Here is a 26022-nt window from a genome sequence, read left to right as displayed (position 1 = left end):
TAAAATTACAGGGTAATGATAACCCATTCCTAGATTAAGCAATAGTAGAGTCCAAATCTGGAGGGGAATAAAGTTTTCAAAAGGAAAATATATCCCGAATCCAGGAAATGTGTGGTGCTTGTAGACTATGCAGATGTAAGGTTGCTGAAAATTAAATTCCACCAGCATGCAATATTGTGCGATGACACTCTCATGATGAAAGATTTTAATTATTGGTGATGCTTACAAAAGGGATTGGCATTTGCTATTTTTCTTCAGACTTATTATGTACCTAATCCTTGTTGACATTGTTTAATTTAGTGTGTCCTCAGAGTCTTTCAGTAGAAGATTAATCTGGGCTGTAGACATTTTGAACACAAAGCCTTCTTTCACTATGCAGAGATGGTTAACCGGGCATTGGGGATTGGCGTAATCAATGTTACCATCTGATGGTGACTGATAAGTATTAGTTCTAAATAGAACCTCTTGTGCAATTCCTGGTGTTCCCATGAATTAACTGTACGGAGGTGGAACTTTTTAGTTTCTCCAAGGGGATTCATGAGCCCCAGTTGGGTGACTTGACTAACAATATATGCTAATTTAAAAAGCAGCACATGGTTTTTTCCAATAAGAAGTTTAGAAGTCTTGTTAAGATATATAGATGAAAACATTTCACTTGAATTAATTGCTTGGACATTTGTAAAAAGTTTACTGAGTGTCTGAATATTTTTTAAAGTGCTTGTGTGATGCTACATGTAAATGCAGATATTGTCTAATATCAGCCTTATAAAACTATGCCTTAAAATACCTAGCAGGGAACACATACAGAAGCTAATAGTGGGCCTAGTTAGATGGGGGAATTATTTCTATTTTTCTAACTTTTGTATTTTAAAATCTTCAAATTATAGCTTTCTGAAATTTTAAGTTTTTATTTATAATGGCAGCCAAATAAATAGAACTTCACCCACTACCCCTTAAAATATCTTCAAATCCAAAATAGGTTTCTGACTCAGTTTGAAGGTTTCTGGCAATGTGTGTCCTTGATTCTGTGTGAAGTACGAAGGCACCACTTCTCCCACACAGCCCAGGAAAGTCTGCAGGGCTGATTAGTTTGTGGATGGTGTGACTGAAGGACTGCCTAGGTTTGGGGGTCATGAATGTCCCTATTGAATGACAACATTACCTTCCCGTTCCTGAACTATATAGTCTCTTCACTCCTGTGCCCTGCCAACACTAATCTTAATGGGATCATGAAATGAAAAATACACATAAAGTGATGATCTTTTTTTTGGAATTAAACCCCGACACAGTGACTGAGGACAGCTACGTTATCTGTTCTTCCTTCAAGCCTTTATCACAGTGAATTCTAAGCACCCACATACCTGGTCTTTTGAGCCATAGGTGCTAAGTTCCTTGAAGTAAACCCTCTGGCTAATTTGTGCCCATGTGCTTATTGTTGGTGACACACAGTGGCTCTCAGTGTATGTTGAGGGAATGACAAGCTTTCCAATATTATTTTTTGCTCCTTCCCTGATCCTGGGTTTTTCATCCCTTTGCTCTTTAGGTGTGTAGTGTCATAAAAAGCACATCTTTCCTCCTTCCCATAGAGTACTTTTCATGTCCCCTTTCCTCTCCATGCCACTTGTGATCTCACTGGTCACTTCTGCCATCATCCTTTAGCATGGCTCCCACTCTTTCAGCCAGTGCAGCTTTAAATGATGATCCCACTTTCTGGCTCATTGCCTGCAGGAGCTCACTGGGGTAAACTTCCTCCACTATGGCAGATACAGGGCCTGGGGTACATCCCCAGGAAGAAGAGACAGGCAAGGAAGGACCAACACTAGGTGGTGCATAGGGGAAGAGTCAGGAAGGTGCAGATTTGGTGGAGGAGAAATGCCAAATCTTGTAGGCTCTAAACACTGCTTTGGTTGAGAATTACTCCAGTTAAGCAAAAGGAAGATTGCCCATCAAAAAAAAAGCAGCAGTATCAGGTTTTGAATGATTTTAAATTGTCTAAAATTGAGAAATATTTTTTATTTTTACTGAACCAAAGAGCATTTATAACATTTAATCATATAATTAAAATCAGCTCATAATTTCATGAGACATCTGAGACTTACAGCTGTCATTTTTCATTGCTGCAATTAAGCTCAACAAAATGTGTGGTGATGTGATGTTCAGTATGTAGTACTTGGCCTGCACTTTTTGCAGAGTAGTGATGAAATCCTAGATTTTGGAGCCCAAGAGACCTGGTATATGACCTTGGTTAATTTTTTTGTTCCTAATTTGAAATTGTTAACTATATACCAAATAGGATTATGAAGGTTCAGGAAGATGAATTAAATCAAGTAATATTTACCCGATGCATGCTACATGTCACACATTCTCAGGAAATCGGGCGGAATTACTGTGGCGATGGCAGTTGTTCAGAAGAAGCCCGTGACCAATGTGGACTGTGTGGAGCAGTTGAGAGCAAGTGCTCAGGAGTTAATGGTCCACCTCCTATTGCATTGTTCCCTGCAGCAGTGCCATAGCTCCTGCAAGTCTCATCTTTCCCAGCTAAAGACAACCTTGCAGGCTTGCTGTGGAAGACTAACTGCTATAGTGGTGTACTTTGGGAAATATAATGCATTAAAGCTGCAAAGTTTAAATTAAATTTAAATTTGTGCTAGGCTAATAATTGTTATTTCTCAGTAATAAAAATGGTAAGGACAAGGAAAAGTTAATGAGATATAAAAAGAAGAAAAAGTGTCAAAATAATCCTACTAAAACATATAAAGATTTCCATATTATCAAAAGAACTAAAAAATCATTTAGCTCAAAAGAGTTGTGCGATTAATCATTTTTTACATTATTTCAATACTTAATATCTCTTACATATATATCTTAACAACACAAAACTTACATTCAAAAGTTTTTCTTTCCTTAGAGAAGATTTTGAAATAAAATGCCATTCTTGGATTTTGTTAGTTTAGACTTTTTTGTTTTTGTTGTTTTTTTGGTACCGGGTATTGAACTCAGGTCCTTGGGCTTGCGGGGCAGGCGGCTGAACCACTGAGCTAAATCCCTGGCCCTAGCTTAGACTTTTTTGATGATATGATGGCTGTTAGGATATAGATTAAATTATCTTTGGACAACTTTTATTATCTGTGAAGCAGGCTAAGTGAAATAGGAGTGTTGTGAGAATTTTTGATGACACTGTTTATATATCCACTTATGCATCCATCCATTTATTCAGCTATGTGGTCATTCTTGACCCCAAATATCTATTGGGCAACTATTTTGCCAAGATCTTTAGCAGTCTCTGGGGACAGTAATAAGCAAGTCAGGCACCATCACTGCCCTTTGGGACTTAGAATTTAGCAAGGAAGACATATATTGGACAAATAACAACGGATGAAATTGTAAATTGAAAGTCTCTAATAAATAATAGGCAACACTTTGTCGTGACTGATTTTTTGAACATGCTTAAAAGCATGCCATTTACTGAGAATAGTCTAAAAATTCTCTTTGACTTTTTCTCATCTAAAACTTTCTCCCTGAGTTGTCCAGCGATGGTGAGGTTTGTGCAGGTATAGAAATGGAAGAACTTTATAACTGCAAAGTTTATCAAATGCTGATAATTTTCAGTGAAAGTAAGGAATTAATGAATTTAAGTAAGGAATTTACCTCTTCAGTAAGGTAAATACTCATCCTCCCTGGAAAGATGCAGATAGCATTGTATGTGGAGACGGAGGTCTTTTGACCCAGCGACCGACTGCCCCCATGGAAAGCCAGTAATTATGTGATGAAGTATGTGCTGTGCATTGTAGGTAATGCTGCAGTTGCATTTTACCTCTTATCATGGTAATAACCCATTGTCTTTCCTGACTCTAAATATCTGGAAGTGGTGTGATATAATTTTGACTGATATTCTGCTGTTTCCACAGGTGATCAGCCTTTCTTAATGAGTGTAAGAATGCATGTAATTTTTGGAATCTCCCTTGATCCTGAAGTGAAAAGCAATGATGCTATGGTACCCATAGCAGGCATACAGAATGGCTTTGATGTTGAATTTGATGATGCGGAGCAATTCATCTATTGGGTTGAGAATCCAGTAAGTGTTGAATGTCATTCAACGTACGTAATGGTCTGGAAGAGCCTGTGTAGATTGATGCCTTCTTGTAAGATTACTTTCTGTTAGCTGGATTAGAGAGAAATGGCCCAGAGGAATTGAATTTATCATTAAGGTTTTTGATTTAGCCAGGGATGTAAATGTGAACTTGATTTGGAGTAAAGATTTAAAAAAAACCTCTTTAATAAAAGAAATGTAGGCTATTGGTATTATTTGTTCATTCAAATTTTTGTTACATGCCTGCAATTTGTTCTGCACTGAGCTAACTACCTGCTTCTAAGTTCAGAACACAGGCCAGAGAGCAGTGGTCACAAAGCTTGCTTCAGAGGAGTTGTAAGCCCGGAGAAGGTACTAGGCTAATGGAAAACCAATCGTAATAGGCAGAAGTGGTAGTTCCCTGTGGGAATTGCAGGAAAGCCTTCCATGGGGCAGTTGGGGCCTTCCATCTGAATCTTTGCTTCCAGGGCAAGAATGAGCAGTCCTGCAGTTTCCTCCTACAGGCTACACTTTCCCCACTCTTCCTGGAAGCAACCTGCAAGGATGGGGAAAAGGCAGGGTGAATAGAGAGGAGGAAGCAAGGAAAGATCTTGTGTCTGATGTTTGTCTCCCTTATGTAAAATGTGCTCCTGGCCTCTGATCCACAGCTGTGACTTTTTTCTACTGACTCTGGACCTATGGTTGTTAGGAAATATCTGTACACAGTAGCAGAGATGGCCTGACTGGTAAGCATGTATTCCTGTGACATGCTTCAAATCCGGGTTTTGAAAAGGTTGCTGGCACTGGCACTATGCACAGTGAACCTGACCCACAGTACTGGACCTTTGCCTGCTTTTCCTATGCATATGAGATGTGTTAAGGAAACATAGTTGCTCATGGCCACAGGGAAGGTAGGGCTGCTGTGTAGATGCATAGTTCTGCCTCAGACCACTCACCCCTTGTCTTTTTTCCCAGGGTGAAATTCACAGGGTAAAGACAGATGGCACCAACAGGACAGTGTTTGCTCCTCTGTCCCTGTTGGGATCATCTGTGGGTCTGGCCTTCGACTGGATATCAAGGAACATGTATTACATCACTCCTGCAAGCCATTCCATTGAGGTAATGGTGCCATAACAATTATACAAACCCTGGTTTCAGGTTCATATAAAATTTATTCCAGGAAAAGTTCTCAAGGATTTTGAAATTACTCTTAAAGAGGCAAATGGGAAAATATATTAGTATAAACTATCACAATCTCTGAAGCTAAGGAGGAAAGACAGTGTAAAAATACATTATTGGGACTTCTTACTGTCTTCTCTTGTTTCCTTCTATCAATACTAACATGTTCCTATAAGAGTATTAGTTAATTTACAAAATGATATATGAAAAATAAATGAAAATTGTGTAAGAAATTCACCAAAACAGGGAAAGTTCTAGTAGGCAGGAAATTTTCACTATTTTTGTCATCTAATCTTCAGTACTTTTTCAGTTCTCCAGATTTATAGGCTGCTCCTGTTCTTAGATGGAAATCTGTGACTTCAATACAGTTTTTCTGACAATGAAATAGAAAGGAGAAACTTGATTCTAATTCCTTTGGTACTGCCCTTTTTGAGATAAGTGTTCTTTTTACTTTAATTCCCAGAAGAAATTCTAGATGGGATGAAGTAAATCCAAGGTAACTGGACTAGTATTGGTGTTCTGCATTATAGGATTATTAACTTGTAATTTTGGAAGCAGAACTTCCTAGGGTTGGGGGGGGTGGTTGAAAAGGACAGTGAGCCGGACCCTGCACAGTGACAGTCCACTGCTGAGTGGGCACTTGGGAAATAGGTGTTGGGGATGAGGAAGGTGCACACCGGCCTGGTGACAAATTGGAGCATACTTGGGGAGGAGCTTCTGCTGAAATAGTGCTTCATAGTTCACAGAGTTTCCCCTAGATGCCCTTGCATTTAATCCTCCAAGGGCAGGCATGTAGCATAGCATTCACAATGAGAGGGAAATTTACAGTATATCTCAAACCAGGTTGAATCATTGGGTGTGAACCAGGGAAACTTGGAGAATCATTTGGTTCAAGCTGGATATTTTTTTATATATGAAATTGAGCCCTGTAGAAGTCAAGAAGTTGGCTTGAATAGTCAGCTTCACTGCCCTGATTCTGGGGCACTGATCTGTCTTTGAATTGTCATAAACTATAACCCTCCCAGTTCAGACCTTTTGAACCCCCATTGTCAGTGGTGAAAGTTATTTTTCATAATTTACACTAAACCTATCATCTTCTCATCAAAACATAGAAAAAACATACTGCCTAAGATCCTCAATGCTAAACTCATGTCCTCCAAGATGCCACCCAGTGCAAAGCAGTCTTAGTCCCAAATGACAATTAATACACTCTCATTCTGTCTCTCTCTTTGGCTTGGCAAATGGGGATATTCTTGTTTTCCAAAAGCAGGGAAGAAGTTTTTTCCATCAGTGTTAGGAACAATGAGAAGGCACCCTGTTGGGAGTAACTGAGCTTGCGAGTGTGTATTGGTAAAGCCACTTTGCCTAAAGTTTGTGCAGTGTGGTACATGGGAAAGGTAATTTAACTTGAAGTCCAAAGACCTGGGTTTTTCCAGTCCATTAGCTTGCTCATTTTATTAAGTCATTCCACAAGCACTGGTGAATGTTTTCTATGGATCAGGCCCATGGCTGGTCCTGAGTAGTCCAGTGAATATAACATTTTAAGCAGCTCACACATCTGAGAGACAGACACATCTGTGCTTCCAGGAAATAAGTGTGCCTAGAGGAGTGAATATAAAGTGCTAGACTGGGAGGCAGAGGCAAAAGTGAAGAGAAAGAGAGCAGTAGGCTTTCTGTCGGCCTGCCCCTGAGAGTTAAGTCCTGAATGGTGACCAGTTAGTTGTATGTATTTCTGCCAAATGAAGAAACAGGGAAGAGACAAGCAAGGTAAAGGATAAAGGCCCTGAAGTGGAAATGCATTTTATGGCTGGGTACAGCACTGGCTTTCCTCCACTCTCGGCTGCTTTACCTTGGGCAAATGACCTAACTTCTGAGCCTCTGCTTCCTCATTTGTACAGCGAGGCTGATGGCTCAGTAAGGAAGAGTGCTGCCTAAAGCCGGACAGCCCCAAGATACAAAGGCTGTTTTCCTCAGCTTCTCAGTGGAGTTAGAATATCCATAAAAGACTTAGGAGAGTAAGGATACTTTTTTTTTGGTACCAGAGATCGAACTCAGGTCCTTACGCTTGCGCAGCAGGTGGTGAAACCACTGAGCTAAATCCCCAGAAATAATGATCCTTTTAATGTTTTTATTGGTTTTTCTCTTAGATAATATAAATTTAAACAATTCTTCCAAGTAAATTTTGGGTTAATTAAGAAAACAGGAATAGTGTCCACTTACTGTATTTCTAAATAATACTGGAGTCTGGATAATTCATATTAACTCCACTTGAAAACAGAAGAGGAAATTCAAGAAATTGCTTTCCACTAGGGGTAGCTGTGTGCTTATTTGCTAAACAAAGTGTTTTAGCTGAACCATGAAGCCTGCAGAACCACTGTGTGAGAGAGCTTGATATAGTTCACAAAACAAAGAGAGGAATTTAAATGTGAACCAAAGAGATCCTTAGGAAGAGGGCAGAGATTGTAGCAGACAGGCTTTTTTTTTTTTTTTTTTTTTTTTTTGAGACAGGGTCTCACCGTGTAGTTTATGCTGGCCTTGAAGTCACTATGTAGCCCAGGCTGGCCTTGAACTCATGGCAGTCCTCCTGTGCCAGCCTCCAGAGTGTTGTGAATACAGGTGTGCACCACCATGCCTGGCGACAGAGGCAAATTGAAAAGAGAAAAAGTATCTAAGCCTAAGCAGGAGTCAAAGAAATGAGATAGGAGAGGGAGGGAGGGGGAAGGAAAAAAGGGGCGGGGAGAAAGGTGTGTGTGTGGTGTGTGTTGAGAGAGAGAAACAAACATTAGCACATAAATAATATATTTGGCCTGAAAAACAATTTCATAGAAAAACTTTCATGTAAATTAGCAGGCATTTTAAAATTTCTTGTGAGTGCTTCTCTGATTGTCTCAGGTGCATATTACAGTAGCTTCACTCTTGAACAGACTTCCAGGTCCCTGATAATCCACTTTGTTGTCTCTGTTGTTGTAGTACTGGGGATTGAACTCAAGGCTTTCATACTGAGCTATATCCTCAGTCTTTCTAAAAATGTTTTATTTTGAGGCAGGGTCTCACTAAGTCACTTGTAAACCTCCTGTCTCAGTCTCCTGGATGTGTGTCACCATGCCCAGCTTATTCCACATTTTTATTACATCTTGTTAACACTGATTACAACAATAATAATTAAAAATGGGTAAAATTTAGGAAAATCACTAACCCCCTCTAGGCCTCTTTTTATTCATCCATACTGTGATCACAGTGATGGTTTCTACCATCAGAACTCTGTGAGGATTAATGAGAGAGACCATCAACTATGGTGAATGCTGAGATCAAAACATTTGTTATAGAAAACATCACACTGCAGGGACACATTAATCCCCCTCAAAATACTGGAAACAGTCCCCTTCTCTTTGAACACACATCTTGTTCTTGGCAATGTATCATTTGCTCTAATAAGTTAAATACATTTCAGTGTTCATTGTATTTAAAAAAATTTTATTGGTACATTTTAGGTATACAATATGACATTCATCATTGGGAGTTTGTACTTTTATCTTGGTTCTTATTTTTCCCCCTTCCTCTGCCCTCCCTTCAACCCGTCCACCCCTCCCTGTTTAAAAAGACTTTGTTTCCATTTTTTCCTTTTCTCATATTAATTCCATTCCCTCAACCCCTCCCATTTCCCCTTCCCCTTTGGACCTTTTCTTCCTATTTCACAGTACCCATTATACCTTTTGATTCTTATTTACACTTTCAGTTTTTCACACCAGAGAAACTTCGATATTTACACACATTGTTTATTGTACTTTTCTTTTTGATACTGGAATCGAACTCAGGACCTTGTGCTTTCAAGGCAGGTGGTGGCACCACTGAGCTAAATCCCCAGGAACAGGCAGAGATTTGAATTCATGTTTTTAAACTCAGCCTGTTAACTCTAAACAGAGTTTACTTAACTCTGGGTGCAGTTGGATTGTTTGGCTCAACTGTGTTTATGGTGACTGCCATTGTGTGCATGGCCCAGTCAGTGGGGACAGGAGAGCTGTGGACACCTATTTGTCTGCTAGGGTTTTCTCTCAGCCTTTTCTCCTTGCACTTTCTCCAGGAAGTGGTTCTGTATGTTTATTCCTTGGAATCTTTGTTCTTATCATCTAAATTCCTTTCCCTGAAATTTTTGGTGAATTGAAAATAGAAATTTGGGAGGTGATTTTTAAAATTCTTATTTTCTGTTGAGCTGATTCCCCAGGGCCCTGAAATGCCATTAGAAGTTACCTGCATCTCAAGCAACTCTGCCTCATTCATCCTAATCATATGTTAGCATTTATTGTGTAAGTTCTCTTTCATTTCAGCTGAGTGAAACTCAGTTCTAATAAGTGATATTTTGTGCTATAGGTGTTGACGCTCCGGGGAGAAACCAGGTACAGAAAAACACTGATTACCAACGATGGCACAGACCTTGGAGTTGGTTTTCCAGTTGGCATAGCTGTTGATCCTGCACGCGGGTGAGTGTTCCTGAGCCCCCGACTGCACCTTTCCTGTTCAGGCCACTGTCTGATCAGATTTCAAGCTCAGGATATTTTCTGATTTTCTCAGCATTTGAAAAGTATAGATCTCAGTGAGGAAGAGGGATGGCTTTTGATGTGAAAGATACAATTTGCATTTTCTTCTATGTTCTTCAAATTAGTTGGGAAGGGTGAAACCAGGGGCATAGAGTAGGGGGCAGCTGATCACATGGGAGATGCAGCAACGAAAGTCACTTGCAGACAGCCTGGGAGCCTTTCATACCATGCCATGAAGGTGAGCTTTACCCTTATGAGTATAAGGAACCAATAGGGAATTTTAAAGAAGAGAGTGATAGAACAGTATCTGTATTTTAGAAAGAGTGGAGGGAGGGCAAGGGCAGGGAATCCAGGAGAAAATGGTTCTAATAGCTAAATAGAGGCTGCAGTGCTTGGGTCAGTTTAATCAGTTACTCATTTTGTTGCTCTACTGAATAATAAATTGTAAAATACGAGCATTGATTTTTTTAAAAAAGAGATGGCTCTCTCATTCCAAGTGGATTTTGGCTTTCTTTTTGAAAGTCATCATGTTCATAGGCCTGGATGGGAACTGAAGAAGTAATTTGTATTAGTGCTGTGGTTCAAATAAAGATTATGTGCAAACCAAATCTAATTCTTAAAGGCTTCCAGAAGCAAAACTTCTATCTTGTGTTTGCTGGTGTGTCCTGATTTTCCATTATCCTAGGAAGATAAGGCCTGTGTATAAATACTGATTGGTTGTTTGGGCTAGATCTTAATGCATACATAGAGTTTCAGTAGGTAGAGCTAGTTTTGAAGCTATCTCTCATGATATGATGAATTAAAGTCAGGAGCAATGCGGCAGAAAAGAGAGAGTGTTCAGGTAGCTGGGAGTAGCCCAGTTGGGTTGGTAGGCAAGTAGAAGGGCTTTGAGTTCTGTCAAAAGAGTTGAGAGGAGAAACAGGACAGAGACTTTGTGGATATAAAAATCTTGAGAAAGTTGGGGTTAATGTTACTGGATCAGCTGCTACATAACATCTCCATGGATGATCTCTAACAAAAGGTTGAGGAACTCTACAATTGTAGAATGTTTGCTGATGTATGATGGAAGAGGCTGAATTGTGATACAAAGAAGTTAAAGTATGAAAGTAAGTTTAGGGTTAGACTATTCTTTTTAAAAAGTTTTGTATTAAAAATTAGAGAAGGATAAACTTACAGGTCAAATGTAATGGGAAACAGTTATTATTATTATTATTTTTGGTACTGGGATCGAACTCGGGACCTTGCGCTTGCGAGGCAGGTGGTGGAACCTGGGAAACTATTTTTTGGACTAGAGAAACCTGAGCATATTTTTAGGAGCAGATTGAAGTTCAATAATAAGGAAATAATCGATTGAGAGTGGGGAAGGAATTAGAAATTTATGAAGAATAGGAATGATTTGAAAAACCAATATGAGAACCATGATATATAAAGTCATCTGGGGATGACAATCCTCAGCTAAGACTAGGTAGCTGAAATATGTAGCAAATTCAGAATTCACAAGAGTTTTGTGCTATGCCCAGTAAACTTAGTAGCCTGCAATGGAAAAAAAAATAGCCCAAACTAAAGAGTTAGCAAGGTAAGCCAGGTGGTGATGCATGCAGGTAGTCCCAGTGCTGTGGGAAGCAGAAGCAGGAGGATCACAAGTTTGAGTCCAGCCTGGGCAACTTAGCAACTTAGTGAGGCACTCTCTCAGACAATCAGAATTAAGAAAAGGGCTAGGATAAAGCTCAATGCGAGGGTCCTGGGCCTCAGGTTCAATCCCTAGTATGCCAAAACAAACAAACAAACAAACAAACACAAAACAAAACCAGAAGAAAACAATCTCCCCCCCAGAAAAACCATAGGAGGTGAGGCAAAAAGAAATTGAAACTTGCATTCAAGTCTAAAAATTGTGTCATCAGTGGAAATGGACAGCAGCGCTTTCAATATTTTAATGAATTTTCATATATCATGAACTTGGTAATGCTGCATGGTGATTATGATTCATGTGTATGTACAAATTGAGTGGAGGTCATTGGTATCTCTGTAAAATAAAAAGTCAGAAAAGGCATGTGTGCCTCCTGATATCGGTATACTAGTGGATTTCGTGCTTTCAGAAAAGTGTTAACTCATTAATTCTTATTTTCTGCATTAATTCTTAAAATTTTTCATCTCGAAAATCAGCTTATTTGAGAAATTAGCTGATCTTGTGGTAGATGGTGATTTGAAGAATTCAATAGGAAGTCTGGTAAGTGAGCAGAGAGGTACCTAGCACTCTTTATATTGCCTTTGGCCTTCCCAACATACTGGATAATTTGGGATTCCTTGAAGTGATTATTGATTAATGATTGATGTGGGCTCTTTGGTTGTTACAAGCTCACCATTTTAAATGGTATTTAACTGGGAAATATAGACATTGGCAGGGCTGTAGTTACATACTTCTCCATGGAACAAGGAATTGATGCTTCAGTCTCCTGCAGTGGATGGAGAGCATCCTGAGGACAAGAAACACGTATTCTCATTAAATATTTAAGTTGCAAATGCGATTCCACCTTTTGTTTTGTTAAATGCTGGTGTTTTCATGGTTGTAGGAAACTGTACTGGTCAGACCAAGGAACGGACAGTGGAGTTCCTGCCAAGATTGCAAGCGCTAACATGGATGGCACATCTTCAAAAATTCTCTTCACTGGAAACCTTGACCACCTGGAGGTTGTCACCCTTGACATCAAGGAGCAGAAACTCTACTGGGCAGTCACCAGCAGAGGAGTGGTATGGACAGCCTTTGGGCTTCACTTCACACCTTAAGTAGCTGAATGTTCCCAGTTGTCTGGCAGAGGTTCTTATACAATAACATTTGGCAACTTTTACCAGTGTTTTATTGTCCTTCCTCACATAGTTTTTCTTTCTTGGACAAATCTTACTCTAGTCGAAGTCCAGTTGTTTATAGTATGTACATAGTTCGTATGGAATGATTTTTCATTATGTTTTTCCACTCAACCTTTGTTTTTCATCAGGGTAAATTAATTACATTTGTCATTACTTACTTGGCCTTTCAGAGACATTTATTTTCTGTTTCAGTTATTTCAATGCATTTCTTTTTGAATACTCTAGATCCTCTAGTTGCAGAGAGTAGATGGATAGATAGGTAGAGACAGAGACTGAGCAAGCTTCTGGGCTCAGCATCCTCTCATAGCTACATATTCTTTTCCAGTGTCCAAAACTTGTTAATGCACATGTGAAATTTCCTTTACTGGAAATCTTAAAACTCCACGATTAAGTTTATTATATTCTGCAGAAAAAAGGGCAGAGACTAACATTTCACCAAAATAGAATGTATTTGATCTTTGCTGCCATCTTCAGTTGAGCCAAGGGAGGGCACATAGGGAGTACTAATAATTATGGATCGATAAAATATTCCTTTGAATGTTGAATTAAACCATGATTACAGATCTTTGACACTGATGCTCTACATAATACTGTGTGATAGGTTTGGCTTTCATTTCATTATTGGTTCAACAAATACTAACTTCCCTTCTAATATGAACTTAAAACAGTGATGAGCTTTGAGGATTAAAAAGAACTAGTGATGTGTGTGAGAGCACTTTGCAGACAAAGATGGGGTGCTGTACAAACAAAGCACATGCCGTACAGGGCTCAACAGCTCCCCCTTCCTGCTGTGCAACTGCTCTGCCCCGCTGAACCAGTGAGATTGTTAAGAGGTGTGACTGTCCATCCTTTCTCCGGGCAAATGCCCTCACATTTTTTCACTCTCCTTATTTAGTCAACACAAAGTCCTGCCGGTCGTTCTCAGCCTCTCCCTCTATGTCCAGCCTTTTCCTGCCTCCTTCACCATTCTGAGCAACTTCCTTTTGGACTGAGCCCAGTTTTCATGTGGGAGGTGTGCTGTCTTCATAAAACTACCATCACCAAGTTTGACTACAGCTCAGCTGAGATCCCTGGCCTGGAGGAGCACCTTGCAGCATGCCAGCTGAGTGGTGATCTGCAGCTCCGAGGCTCGTGCTTCCTGTGCTCTGGCCTCCTGGAACTTCAGTTTCTGGAGCATAGCCCCTGTTAAAAAACTACTGATTGCTTGTCCATTAGTCAGTGAGCCAGACCACATTTGTCCTTCTTGCTAATAACCATTTTAGATGCTGGCATGCAGAAAGCACTTGAAGGAGGGTTTTGGAATAAAATTAAACCAGCTACGTATACTACTTGTCATTTCCCCTTAGGAACTTCATTCTTGAGAGATCTTTCTGGTTTACCAAAACCAGTCTAAGGCTTGTCACCTGTTCTAACAACAGCACTGTTCTCGGCTCCCATCTAGCCTTGTGATTCTGGGAGGGCATGTTTCCTGTCCATATTACAGAAATTGTTGGTGGAGATGTTATAGCCGCAGTCAGTGAGCCCTTGTGTGATAGCACCCAGCTGGACATTTCAGTGTATCCTTGAGCAGGGTATCAGAGCAGGCACTAGAGGCTCAGCACCCTTTTCTCCCCAGGCTACCTGAGAAAGCTGAGAGCTCTGGCTTTATCAATGAAATGTGCTTGACCCCCTGCTTAGCCTAGTGAGACTAATGACACTTTGGATCCTTTAGATTGAAAGAGGAAACGTGGATGGTACAGAGCGGATGATCTTGGTGCACCATCTTTCCCACCCATGGGGAGTTGCTGTCCATGATTCCTTCCTTTATTATTCTGATGAACAGTATGAGGTTATTGAAAGAGTCGACAAGGCCTCTGGGTCCAACAAAGTGATCGTGAGAGATAATGTTCCAAATCTGAGGGGCCTTCGAGTGTATCACAGACGCAGTAAGTACTTATCACTGAAACACATTCATAGATGTGTAATGTATATTCATTCACACATCCACACACTTTCTGTAATTACTTTCCATGCAGTCCACTTATCAAAAACATCTAAGAATTGATAACCACATTATAAGAATGGTGCAGTGTTAAAGATTTTCTTGTATCTGAAAGACCACATTGGCTTCGGAGTAAACCTACTCCCATTCTTTTCCCATCACCATATTTTTGTAGCCACTGCTGGGGATCTAACTGAAGCCTCATACTCATAGGGTGAGCACAGTATCATTGAGGTGCATCCCTAACCCTCTTTCCCGTCACTTTAAACTCTTTTCTTTTGCTTCATTGCACTACCTGACGTATTACCTACTACCTGTTTGTTTATTGTCTGTGTTGTTAGACTATAAACTCTATAAGAGTAGGTGTTTTGTATGTTTGTTTTACTGCTCTGTACTTAGGGACAAGAATAGAGAATACCTCAGTTCACGAACTTAATTTGTTCTATGTTTCTGGAAAAGATGGCCATGTTTGTGTTTGTTCAAGAAGGATAGCCTCCATAGTGTTTGTCACCTGATGGAGAGTTTGCAATCAAAAACAAAATTTTGGGCCCGGGATTTAGCTCAGTGGTTTCACCGCCTGCTGTGCAAGCGCAAGGACCTGAGTTCGATCCCCGGTACCGAAAAAAAAAAACCAAAAAAACACAAAATTTTGCCAAATGCTTCTCTTTGCAAACAAAATTGTTTGGAAAAAGTGTTTGTGAACTGAGGTACCATTGTATTTGTTGATGACTTCTGGAGAAAGTATTAACAGGATAGAATTTTTAATCTTAAAAGGACTACTCGTAGATACTGCCTACTTTGATGTGTTTTTTCAGAGATAATCCAGCTTTTCATTTTACCCTTTAAATTATAATTGTAATGCAGAGATTTTAAATATAATTTTGAGATTTTATAACTTTCAATCTCTAAACAAAGATTATCAAACAATTTGTTTCTGGTCTTACAACCTAGATTTGTCTCTTGGTATTTATTTTTCTTGCATGTGAAAAAACAACTTTTAAATATTATTTCATATGTATAAAACAAACATCCATCTTATTGTTGATCATATAATATTAGTTTAAATATAATTTTAAATGCCTGTGTAGGCCAAGATGCCTCCCTCCCAAATGAATAGATTTGTATACGGACCTTCTAATCCTTGCATGCTTTGTAGAAGAATAACTGATGCTCCATTTTCTAACCATTGCAGAATTGTTGTGTTAGTTACTCTTTTTTTTTGGTGCTGGGCATTGAACTCGGGACCTTGCGCTTGCAATGCAGGCAGCGGAACCACTGAGCTAATTGCCAGCCCTGTTGTGTTACTCTTTTAAAACCTTTGAGTGTTCTTGTTTAGGCTCCAGTCTCTCAATATTGTTTCTAGGCTATTAATGCAGCTTCTGGATGTTTATTATTAATTTTTACAATGAATTACTTGGTGACCCAATTTTAAATTTGACTTGCAGTGACAAGTAGGTAAGGTCAGGAGTTACCAAACTAGTTTTGTTTCCATTTAGATGCTGGTGAATCCTCAAATGGCTGTAGCAACAACGTGAATGCTTGTCAGCAGATTTGCCTGCCTGTACCAGGAGGGCAGTTCTCCTGCGCCTGTGCCACTGGATTTAAACTCAATCCTGATTATCGGACCTGTTCTCCATATAAGTCTTTCATTGTTGTTTCGATGCTGTCTGCAATCAGAGGCTTTAGCTTGGAAGTATCAGATCATTCAGAGGCCATGGTGCCAGTGGGTGGCCAAGGTATGCCAACTGGAAATAAGTAAGATTTGACTCCATCTGGTGCTGTGTTGAAATCCTTGGGGCCATAAAAGCATTTCTTCATGTTTGGATCCAGTATGCAATGAAGTGTGTCTTTCTCTTTGAGGGTAGCTGGTCAGCCTAGGGTGGCCGACACACCTCAGCGAGTGTCAGAATCACCTGGAGGGCTATTAGACACAGACCTGAACCCTGTCCCCAGGTTTTTCTGTTTGTAGTCTGGCAAGAATACTTGAAGATAGGTTGTGCTGTGTACTTGATACTGATCTCCTTAGGAAGAATCAACTTGACCTGTGCTTATGATTCTTAAGTTTAACCACTTGGTCAAGGATGTCACCCCAAATCCCTGCTTTTTAAAGGTATTTATTTTTCTCTTTTTAATTTCTATGAAATCTGTGGAGTTACACTTTGACCCTGTGACTATCTTGTTCCCCAAGCAGTTTTTACCCTTTGGCTTTAGCAGCCATTGTTGATCCTTGCCTGCAGTGTTTATACCATCATTTAAAAATATTCATTAGATAATATTCTTTTATAGAGGGCAGTTCTCCCACCCTATCCCCGAGTTTATCATTTAAAAATTATCTTTGTGGACCCATTTTTTTAAGAGTAGGAAGATTCATTGGGGAACAAGAATAGCTCCTGAGAGACGGGGTCCTGAGTGGGTTGCCAGTGAGCCAACTTCTTTATGGACCCATGGTTTAATTTTTAAGAATTTAATGTGTTGTAATCAATTGCCATAATTACTCTCCTGAGATTCCAGTTGATCCATTTTGGCTATGGGCAGTTCTTTAAGTGGTTCCCTGTATTTTTTTGACATGATCCCATTAGCACATGAGTGCTTCCTTGCTTCTTGGTACAATGAAGTAATTCAGGCTCACCTCAGGCCTTCCTTGCCCTTTCTCCAGGAGCCAGATCTCCTCATGTGGGAAATGGTATTTAGAAGACAAGATCGGGCTTGTAGGTGTGCTCAGTGCAACTGGTAAACCCTTTTGTCTCATATAATAGGGGAGTTGGTTAGAGCAGGAGTTGGGAATAAGGGTTTAAGGGAAGGGAAGACATTTAAAAGGTCTAGTTTTGAGATAGAGCATTGATGATCTTTTCTTACATGTTTTAGGACGAAATGCACTGCATGTGGATGTTGATGTAGCCTCTGGTTTTATTTACTGGTGTGATTTTAGTAGCTCCGTAGACTCCTATAATGCAATCCGCAGAATCAGACCAGATGGGTCTTCTTTTACAAACATTGTTACCTCTGGGATAGGAAGAAATGGAATCCGGGGTATTGCAGTGGATTGGGTAGCAGGTACGTAAGTGCAGAGTGATTTGATTGAAAAGACTTTTGTGTTCACGTCTCTGTCATGTTATACTGGAGAATTTAGCCTAATTATATGTAATACAGATTTGCTTTTCTAGACAATGGCCAAGATCATTTAAGTAAGTTGAATTGTGGAATTAGACTAAACCATGTGTTTCTCAAATAATAGGTGTTTCAGTTGACAGATTCATTACAGATTAATCACATTTTCTTCTATTATTAACATAATCAAAACTCCAGGCAAAAATGGCTAGAAGTATTAAAATTATGTAGCTTTGTGTTTTCACACTTAGATTCTCACTTCTGAATTAAAAATGTCTAAATTTTCAGAGAAAAAAACCATAGTATTAACATATAATGTAAATCATAAAATGACATTCATTTACCTTTATTCAAGCAATTTAGCTGTAAATTCTTAATCGCTTCTGCTTATTAATTGGGTATTTTTCTGTCATTATATTGATATGCCTGACTCAGTATTACATTAATGTACTGGTTCACACACTAATATTTGAATACCGCTCAGTTTTAATGAAATTCTTGAAATAAATGTATTATAGTATTTTGAAATATAATCCAGCTCTTATCAAAATGGGCATCACTATGTGTTATCAAGCTTGGTAAGTATCACTTAGAAGTATTAATATGCATTATGAAAATCTAGGTACTATAATAAGTGCTTATTGCAAACAGGAAGTATGATAGTGTAGTGAAATAAGGCTTTTATTGGTTTCTTAAGTCTCATTCCTGATGACAAATTTACTATTTCTGAGAGTATAGATAAAGCAAGGTCAATAAACTATGGCTGGTGGGACAAATGTTTTTGTAAATAAAATATTGTAACACAGTTCTGCCCATTCATTTCTATGTTGTCTGTGGCTGCTTTCATGTCATGTGTGGAGGCAATATATACTATGTAAAGCCTAAAATATTTACTATCTGGATCTTTACAAAGAAGTATGGCAACCCTAGATTAAAGGATTAGAGATGAACACACATACACATACACACACACACACACACACACACACACACACACACCCCTCAGGTAGAAATAGGTGACAATGATGTACCAGTAACATATTTAACATGGTTCATATTGGCCTGATTTCTCTGGAGGTGTTTTGAGTTAGATATGGGAACAAAATATGTCCTGCTAGCAGTGTTGCTAGTTCAACAATAGACTTTTACCTACATAGAATCAATAATTTGGGACCACTCTCTGTTCATTAAACTTTCATATGAATATGATTGTTGTTTTCATTCTAACATTTACATTGTGGTATAAATACCCCAAGAGAGGTAGACTTTGGACTTTGTAAATCTGTGGGATGAAAACACCTGCATTAGTTAGAAAGACTAGAAAAAGACCTCATGTTAATCTTAAGGACAAAGAGTGTTCAATAATAGTGATATGACCTGAGATCCTGTTTTCTGTCCATGTTGGAATAGTCTTTGAAGTGAGTGCAAGACATTTAATATTTTCAATAGAAAAAGAAATTCACCTTTTAGTAGAAAGCTAGCTATGTTGTTTACTATGAATTTTAGTCTGCTTTACAAGCTGAGAATGGACACCTTCTCTCTAACTCTGAAGAAGCACCTATTTTTTAAAGACTACACTGAGGTATTTATTATCTTTGAAAAGACAACATACACTGACACAAACCTTAACCTAACCTATTTTGCTCTGAATTTGAAAAGATACCTGCTTCCTTGTTACTTCTTGGTTTCCCACTCATCAGCATCCTTTTTCTTTTCGCTGTAGGAAATCTGTATTTCACCAATGGCTTTGCAACTGAAACACTGATAGAAGTCCTGCGCATCAATACCACCTACCGCCGTGTTCTCCTGAAAACCACTGTGGATATGCCCAGGCATATTGTTGTCGACCCTAAGAACAGATACCTCTTCTGGGCTGACTATGGGCAGAAACCAAAGATTGAGCGTTCTTTTCTTGACTGTACCAACCGAACTGTACTTGTCTCAGACGGCATCGTCACACCCCGGGGCTTGGCAGTGGACCATAGCAATGACTACATTTATTGGGTTGATGATTCTTTAGATATAATTGCAAGGATCCATCTTAATGGAGGGGAATCTGAAGTGGTTCGTTATGGCAGCCGTTACCCAACTCCCTATAGCATCACTGTTTTGGGGAATTCTATCATATGGGTAGACAGAAATTTGAAAAAAATCTTCCAAGCCAGCAAGGAACCAGACAACACAGACGCACCAACAGTGATAAGAGACAATATCTACTGGCTAAGAGATGTGGCCATCTTTGATGAGCGTATCCAGCCCCGGTCACCAGTAGAGGTCAACAACAACCCTTGCTTGGAAAATAATGGTGGATGCTCTCATTTCTGCTTTGCTTTGCCTGCACTGCACACTCCAACATGTGGCTGTGCCTTTGGGACCTTGCAAAGGGATGGCAAGAGCTGTGCCATTTCAACAGAAAATTTCCTTGTTTATGCCTCAGAGAGTTCCTTGAGAAGCTTACACTTTGACCTTGAAGACCATAGCCCACCTTTCCAAGAAATAACTGTGGAAAGACCAGCCATTGCCCTGGACTATGACAGCACAAGTAACAGAATCTACTTCACTCAAGTTTTAAACTCTCGACGTGGTCAGATTGCCTATGTCAGCCTGTATTCAGGAACTCATTCTCCAACTGTCATTGTTTCAGGTAAGTGACTTGAAGTGGTGTTTAATTTGGAAGTAAATAGAGTGGGGTCACCAAATGTGGTTGACTAAGTGTTCTTAATGCATATTGAAGTTCTAACATCTGTGTCTGCTGGGGTATGTCCAGATATAGGGACTTCTGATGGCATTGCCTTTGACTGGATCAATAGAAGAATTTATTACAGTGACTATGTCAATGGGACGATTAATTCCGTGGCTGAAGATGGATCTATGCGCAGTGTGGTAGCCCATGTTTCAAAACCAAAATCTGTTGTTTTAGATCCTTGTCATGGGTATGTCGTGATCTTTTTTATTGTATTTTTATCTGCTTATTTCTGAAAGGGGGGAGGCCAGAAATTATATCATATGCCTAGAGAGCCAATATTTTAAGAACTTAGAGCACTGTGGATACAGGTATAAGAGTGAAACAGTGTTTTTTCTTTAAAACCTGGAAGGAGAATCCAATGCTTATCTCCCTGTGGTAGGAAAGTTGGTAGCATACTAGGAAATCAATGTTATGACTCAGTAAATCTGTTTTCAGCAAGTTGTGTGGGTAGGAACAGAGTCAGTTTCAGTTCCTTCCCTATATTAATGACAATTTGCAATGAAAGAATGCTGCCACTTTTTTTTTTTATCTGAAAAAGACAATGAGGTTTCTTGTGGTGAATTATGCCTTCTTTTGTGTAACTAGGTACATGTACTGGAGTAACTGGAATACTACTGCCCAAATCGAGAAAGCCACGTTGGGAGGAAACTTCCGGATCCCGATTGTGAACACCAGCCTGGTTTGGCCCAGTGCGCTTACCCTGGACTATGAGTTAAACCTCTTGTACTGGGTGGACACTAGTCTGTACGTATCTTTGGTTACTTATCTGGGTGTAGAGAATGAGATCTTCCTCCAACTTCCAATAGAAGGATTTGCTTAATGTGCCCAAAAGACATCACCAAAATGTAGAATTGCAGTTTTAGAAACTATGTTATATTCTAGCTTGGTGAATGTATCTATAAAAAAATTTTTTTTTTGGTACTAAGAAAACTATGTTTTAAAAGACACTAAATGATAAAGCCCCCCCAGCCCCAGCCTTTTGAGGCAGATGTGGCGCCACTGAGCTAAATCCCTGGGCCTCTGTAAAATTTTTTATGTATCAGGAGATTCAATAATTATGAACTATAAATATCTAAAGATGCACCACTGAGTTTATCTATAATTTCAACCAGGTGATTGCCATAAAATATGAATGATTTTTGAATGCACACTGTCATTAATTTGCTGGGGTTGGGGGCTTTATCACTCAGTGTCTTTTAAAACATAGTTTTCTGGGCTGGGTATTTAGCTCAATGGTTCTGCCACCTGCCCCACAAGCACAGGGACCCGAGTTTGATCCCCGGTAACAGAAAAATAAAAAATAAATAATAAAACATAGTTTTCTTAGTCTTTACCTTTTGGGCATATTCTAAAATATGTCCTTTTCCTCTGGCATGCTTCTCGCAAATTTCATAATGTTTTCCTTATAGATTTGTTGACTCTAATTTTGTATGTAACTTCCCCATGTGACCCCCAAATGGCTCTCATTCTAGCCATCCTAATGTAATAGTTGAAGAGATGAAATGATTTCATTTATTATAATTTGTGGCTTCATGTCTGGAATCTTAACTTTTCTTGTTTATTTCCTCATGATTTTGGTCTTGTGAGGCCACGCACCAATATCCTGATTTTTGTTCTTCATTTTCTCATTTGAAATGCAGCAGCAATATTTTGTGTCGAATTTTGGATCATTCTAGGTAAATATCTCAGAGTAATCAATGTTAAATTGAAAAAGTTATTCAGAGAACAAGAAGGATAGATACTAAACATTTTGCTGGAGAGTCTGTTGCATGCTCCTGAGTCCCATGTGCTACAGGAAGCCTTTCAAAATGCTCTTGGTTTCTAATGTCAACCAGATCCCTTTTGTAGGATCTCTTGTAAATTACATTAATCTCTAGGAGTCAGTAATTTATTCTGGAAATTGTCTGGTAAGCAAATAAGAGCTCCCACTGCCAAAAGATATATTTCTAGCTGCCCAGTCGAAAAGAGAGCTGGGGACTGGTGTAAATGAATGTTTGGGCCTAAACATTGTTCTCGTTGGATTTCAGCAATTGTTTTAAACTTCATTTCAGGCAGAAGATCGAACGCAGCACTCTCACGGGCATGAACCGGGAAGTCATCATCAGCTCAATCTTTCATTCTTTCGGCTTGACACTCTATGGCCAGTATATTTACTGGACTGACTTCTTTGCAAAAAAAATTTACCGAGCTAGTAAATATGATGGATCAGGTCAGATGGCAGTGACCACAACTTTGCCCGTCCGGCCTAAGGGTATTTGCACTGTTAAGAAAGACCAGAACCAAAACTGTAGCAACCCTTGTGATCAGTTTAATGGGGGCTGCAGCCATATCTGTGTACCAGGTAAGGCACTGCCATGAAGAGAGAAACATCTAGAATAATAATAATAATAATAATTGCAACTGAGAAGGTGGGGGCTCAAAGAATATTCATTGTTACCAAGAAGGAAAGAAAGGCTGGGGATTTAGCTCAGTGGTTCCGGCGACTGCCTTACAAGCACAAGGTCCCTAGTTCCATCCCTGGGTCCAAAAAAAAAGAAGGAAAGAAATCCAAATTCTCCCTGATCTCAGGGCAACTTATAAAATAGAGTGATATTTTGTAATGAAGGATTGTCAGCCCTCCTAGGAAGGTTAATTAAATGCATACTTGGTGGAGGCAGAAAATACAAAATGAGGGCTTTTGCTGGCCCACTTCATAATTTGTATAGGAATTCCATCAGTGAGCTCACCTTCCTTATAAGAAGATTTAATTCTTCATGTTACGAAGTATTGTTTATAGTTGGAAATATTTCTGATGATATTTTAGTGTGAGATACTATGTGTTTTGTAGAGAACAAACACACAGGAATTATGTGCCTTTTGATAACGACTGTTTGCAAATTTTGCGGAGAGAGAATTATTGATATTTGGCAGTTATTTGAAGATTAGTGTGAATTAGCATATTTGTTAGAAATTGGTCTTTTTTCTTCTTACTGGAAGGATGACTCAGAAATGACCTGAAAGGCTGCTGGGCATTGCTTCCTTGCTTGCAGTTTTTCATGTAGAAGCTGCTGCAAATACTATTTTACTCTGCCACTCTATCTGGCCCTAGGACCAAGTGGAGCTGAGTGCCTTTGTCCACACGAGGGGCAGTGGTATCTGGCCAATGATAATAAATTTTGCATCGAGGATACGGGTGGTGCCCGGTGTGAAAATTCCCAATTCACCTGCCTCAACGGCCACTGCATCCAGGAGCAGTGGAAATGTGATGCTGACAACGACTGTGGCGACGGCAGTGATGAGCTGGAAATTGTCTGTGGTGAGTTGGCCTCCTGGTGCTTTTGTTAACAAGGAGCTTCTGATGTTTTTATTTGGTATAGAATCCTGCTATGTGGGAATGGGTTTAAAATTATGGCCACGTGTCGTGTTAGTGCTGAAAAACACTGACTCTGATAACCTGGGCTGCATTTCTGTTAAAACACCTCGGGAGTAGTTACAAGCAAAAAACAGATTAAAACCCTGGTTATGCTGATTACAATCTATACAGACTTCTATTAGAAAACTTACTTGGCCCCAGACAGCTTATCTGTAAAATGGAGCGATTACTGGGGTTCTCGTGAGTAGTAAGAAAGGCAGCGTATTAAAAACACTCAGCATGGGGCAACCCACTTTCTGGTCCCCCTTGTGTCTCTCTTAGAAGCTTTCTTTCTCCCAATAAATTTTTCCTGCTCTTAACCTCCGTTGTTAAGAACAAACAAACAAACAAACCACTTTGGGGTGGTGCATGGTAAACATGATGGGACAAAGGGTCCAATAGGTCATTGTTACCATTTTGTTAATCTTCAGAGCAGAGTGTCAGTAATGCAGTGTTTATATGGAAATCAGTGCTACTCCTCAGCTTCCAGGGGAATGGAATAAGACAGTGGGGAAATTGTTTTCCCTAGATAAGCTGGATTTGCACACTTCCCTATGGTTGAGATAAACTTTTAATTTGAGATAATAGAGAAATGGAGCAACTTTGACTTTTTGTGTAAAAATACATCATTTGTTTAAAAAGGCATACAGCATAACTTTGCTTAATCCAACTGATATAAGGTATTGTCTCCCTTTGCATACAGTCCGGTTTGCAGCCATTTTTGCCTTGGAAGGTAAACTGTCCATTTTATTTAACTGGATCTTTTTAGAAGTGAGGATGTTGCTCTAATCAAGTTTATATTGAATATTTTTTCCTGCCCTTAGCATTTCACACGTGCCCACTGACGGCTTTCACCTGTGACAATGGGAAATGTATCCGATATAGTTACCGCTGTGATTACTATAAAGACTGTGATGATGGTAGCGATGAGAGAGGTTGCATGTTTAGAAACTGCAACGACACCACAGAGTTTACTTGTGGCAATGGAAGGTGCATACCTCTTGAATTTGTCTGCAATGGAATAGACAACTGCCATGATAATGGCAGTTCAGATGAGAGGAATTGCCGTAAGTTTATTTGAACTATTTATTATGGTTTGGGGCATGAAATCTTAGATCACAAAAGATGAATTTTTTATGTAAAAGTAAAGGCATTCTGAAAAAACCCAAGTATTCATCTATGATGTATATTTCCTTTTGATATAGTCTACTAAGCAATTTAAAAAATGAAACCTAATATTTGAATTATCCACTTAAATTGATAGATCCATACAACCATTCAGTATTTTAACCTTGAATATCTTGTCCCTGGTTTACATATCGTCCAAATTAAAAGTTTGCTTGATAACATTTTTGATTGCTTTTTTAAGCTTTACTGATAGTTACTGATAAAAAATATTGCATAAATGCATTGCAGTTAATGTTTGTTGCACAAAAATTATATAGTATTGTGTTGACTAAAATGGTTTCTCTTTTTAGTTTTTCTGGAAAATAACTTTTTTGTTAACTCATTTTCTAAACTTTCTGGAATTTGTGCTTAACATCTTGGGAGAATAAAGGAGCAAAGTGTAGGTTCAAACATGATATTTACAGTATGGATATATCTACCTGTTTTGCTGCTTTTGTAGGTAGGGTTACACACAAAATCAATCTATCTGTCTGTCTATCTATCTATCTATCTAGTTATTTTTCTGTGCTGGGTATCAAACCCAGGGCCTTGTGCATGCTAGACACAGGCTGTACCACTAAGCTACATTCCCAGCTGGGTCTCCTTTAAATTTTTAAAAAAACATATACCAAAATAGAAACAGTACCATAGTAAATGTACTGAGCACCCAACTTCTTTTTTTTTCCCCTTAAATTCTTTTATTGGTACATTTTAGGTATACAACACATTTACATTTCTCATTGGGAACTTGTACCTTTACAGAATGCATCTTGGTTCTTATTTTTTTCCCCATTCCTAGCCCTCCCTTCACCCCTTCCACCCTTCCCTATTTACAAAGACTTTGTTTCCATTTTTTCCATTTCTCATCCTTTTTCCTTTCCCTTCTTTCCTTTCCCCTGCCCCTCCCACTTCCCCTACCCCTTTGGACTTTTTCTTCCTATTTTGCATTATCAATTATTCATTTTAATCATTGGTACATTT

At 39.1% G+C, this 26022-nt stretch overlaps 1 protein-coding gene across 2 annotated transcripts in view; it reads left to right on the top strand.

The window, feature by feature from the left end:
• Lrp2 (LDL receptor related protein 2) overlaps positions 1 to 26022 on the top strand; it is a 189226-nt gene that overhangs the window by 100373 nt on the left and 62831 nt on the right. For both annotated transcript variants that reach the window (XM_013076946.3, XM_004857623.4), the window contains exons 32-44: positions 3909 to 4075; positions 5045 to 5188; positions 9617 to 9726; positions 12354 to 12531; positions 14360 to 14573; positions 16126 to 16365; positions 17495 to 17683; positions 19461 to 20381; positions 20505 to 20670; positions 21069 to 21227; positions 22535 to 22824; positions 23572 to 23778; positions 24699 to 24941. In XM_013076946.3, the coding sequence (XP_012932400.1) occupies positions 3909 to 4075; positions 5045 to 5188; positions 9617 to 9726; positions 12354 to 12531; positions 14360 to 14573; positions 16126 to 16365; positions 17495 to 17683; positions 19461 to 20381; positions 20505 to 20670; positions 21069 to 21227; positions 22535 to 22824; positions 23572 to 23778; positions 24699 to 24941 (3228 nt within the window). The remainder of the gene's footprint in view (positions 1 to 3908; positions 4076 to 5044; positions 5189 to 9616; positions 9727 to 12353; positions 12532 to 14359; positions 14574 to 16125; positions 16366 to 17494; positions 17684 to 19460; positions 20382 to 20504; positions 20671 to 21068; positions 21228 to 22534; positions 22825 to 23571; positions 23779 to 24698; positions 24942 to 26022) is intronic.

This window comes from Heterocephalus glaber, unplaced genomic scaffold, assembly GCF_053883595.1.
Source record: "Heterocephalus glaber isolate CG9 unplaced genomic scaffold, H.glaber_assembly_v1.0 deba00000347, whole genome shotgun sequence".
Classification (NCBI taxonomy): Eukaryota; Metazoa; Chordata; class Mammalia; order Rodentia; family Bathyergidae; genus Heterocephalus; species Heterocephalus glaber.
Note: the sequence above shows the minus strand (reverse complement) of the source record. Positions and strands in the feature narration are given on the sequence as shown.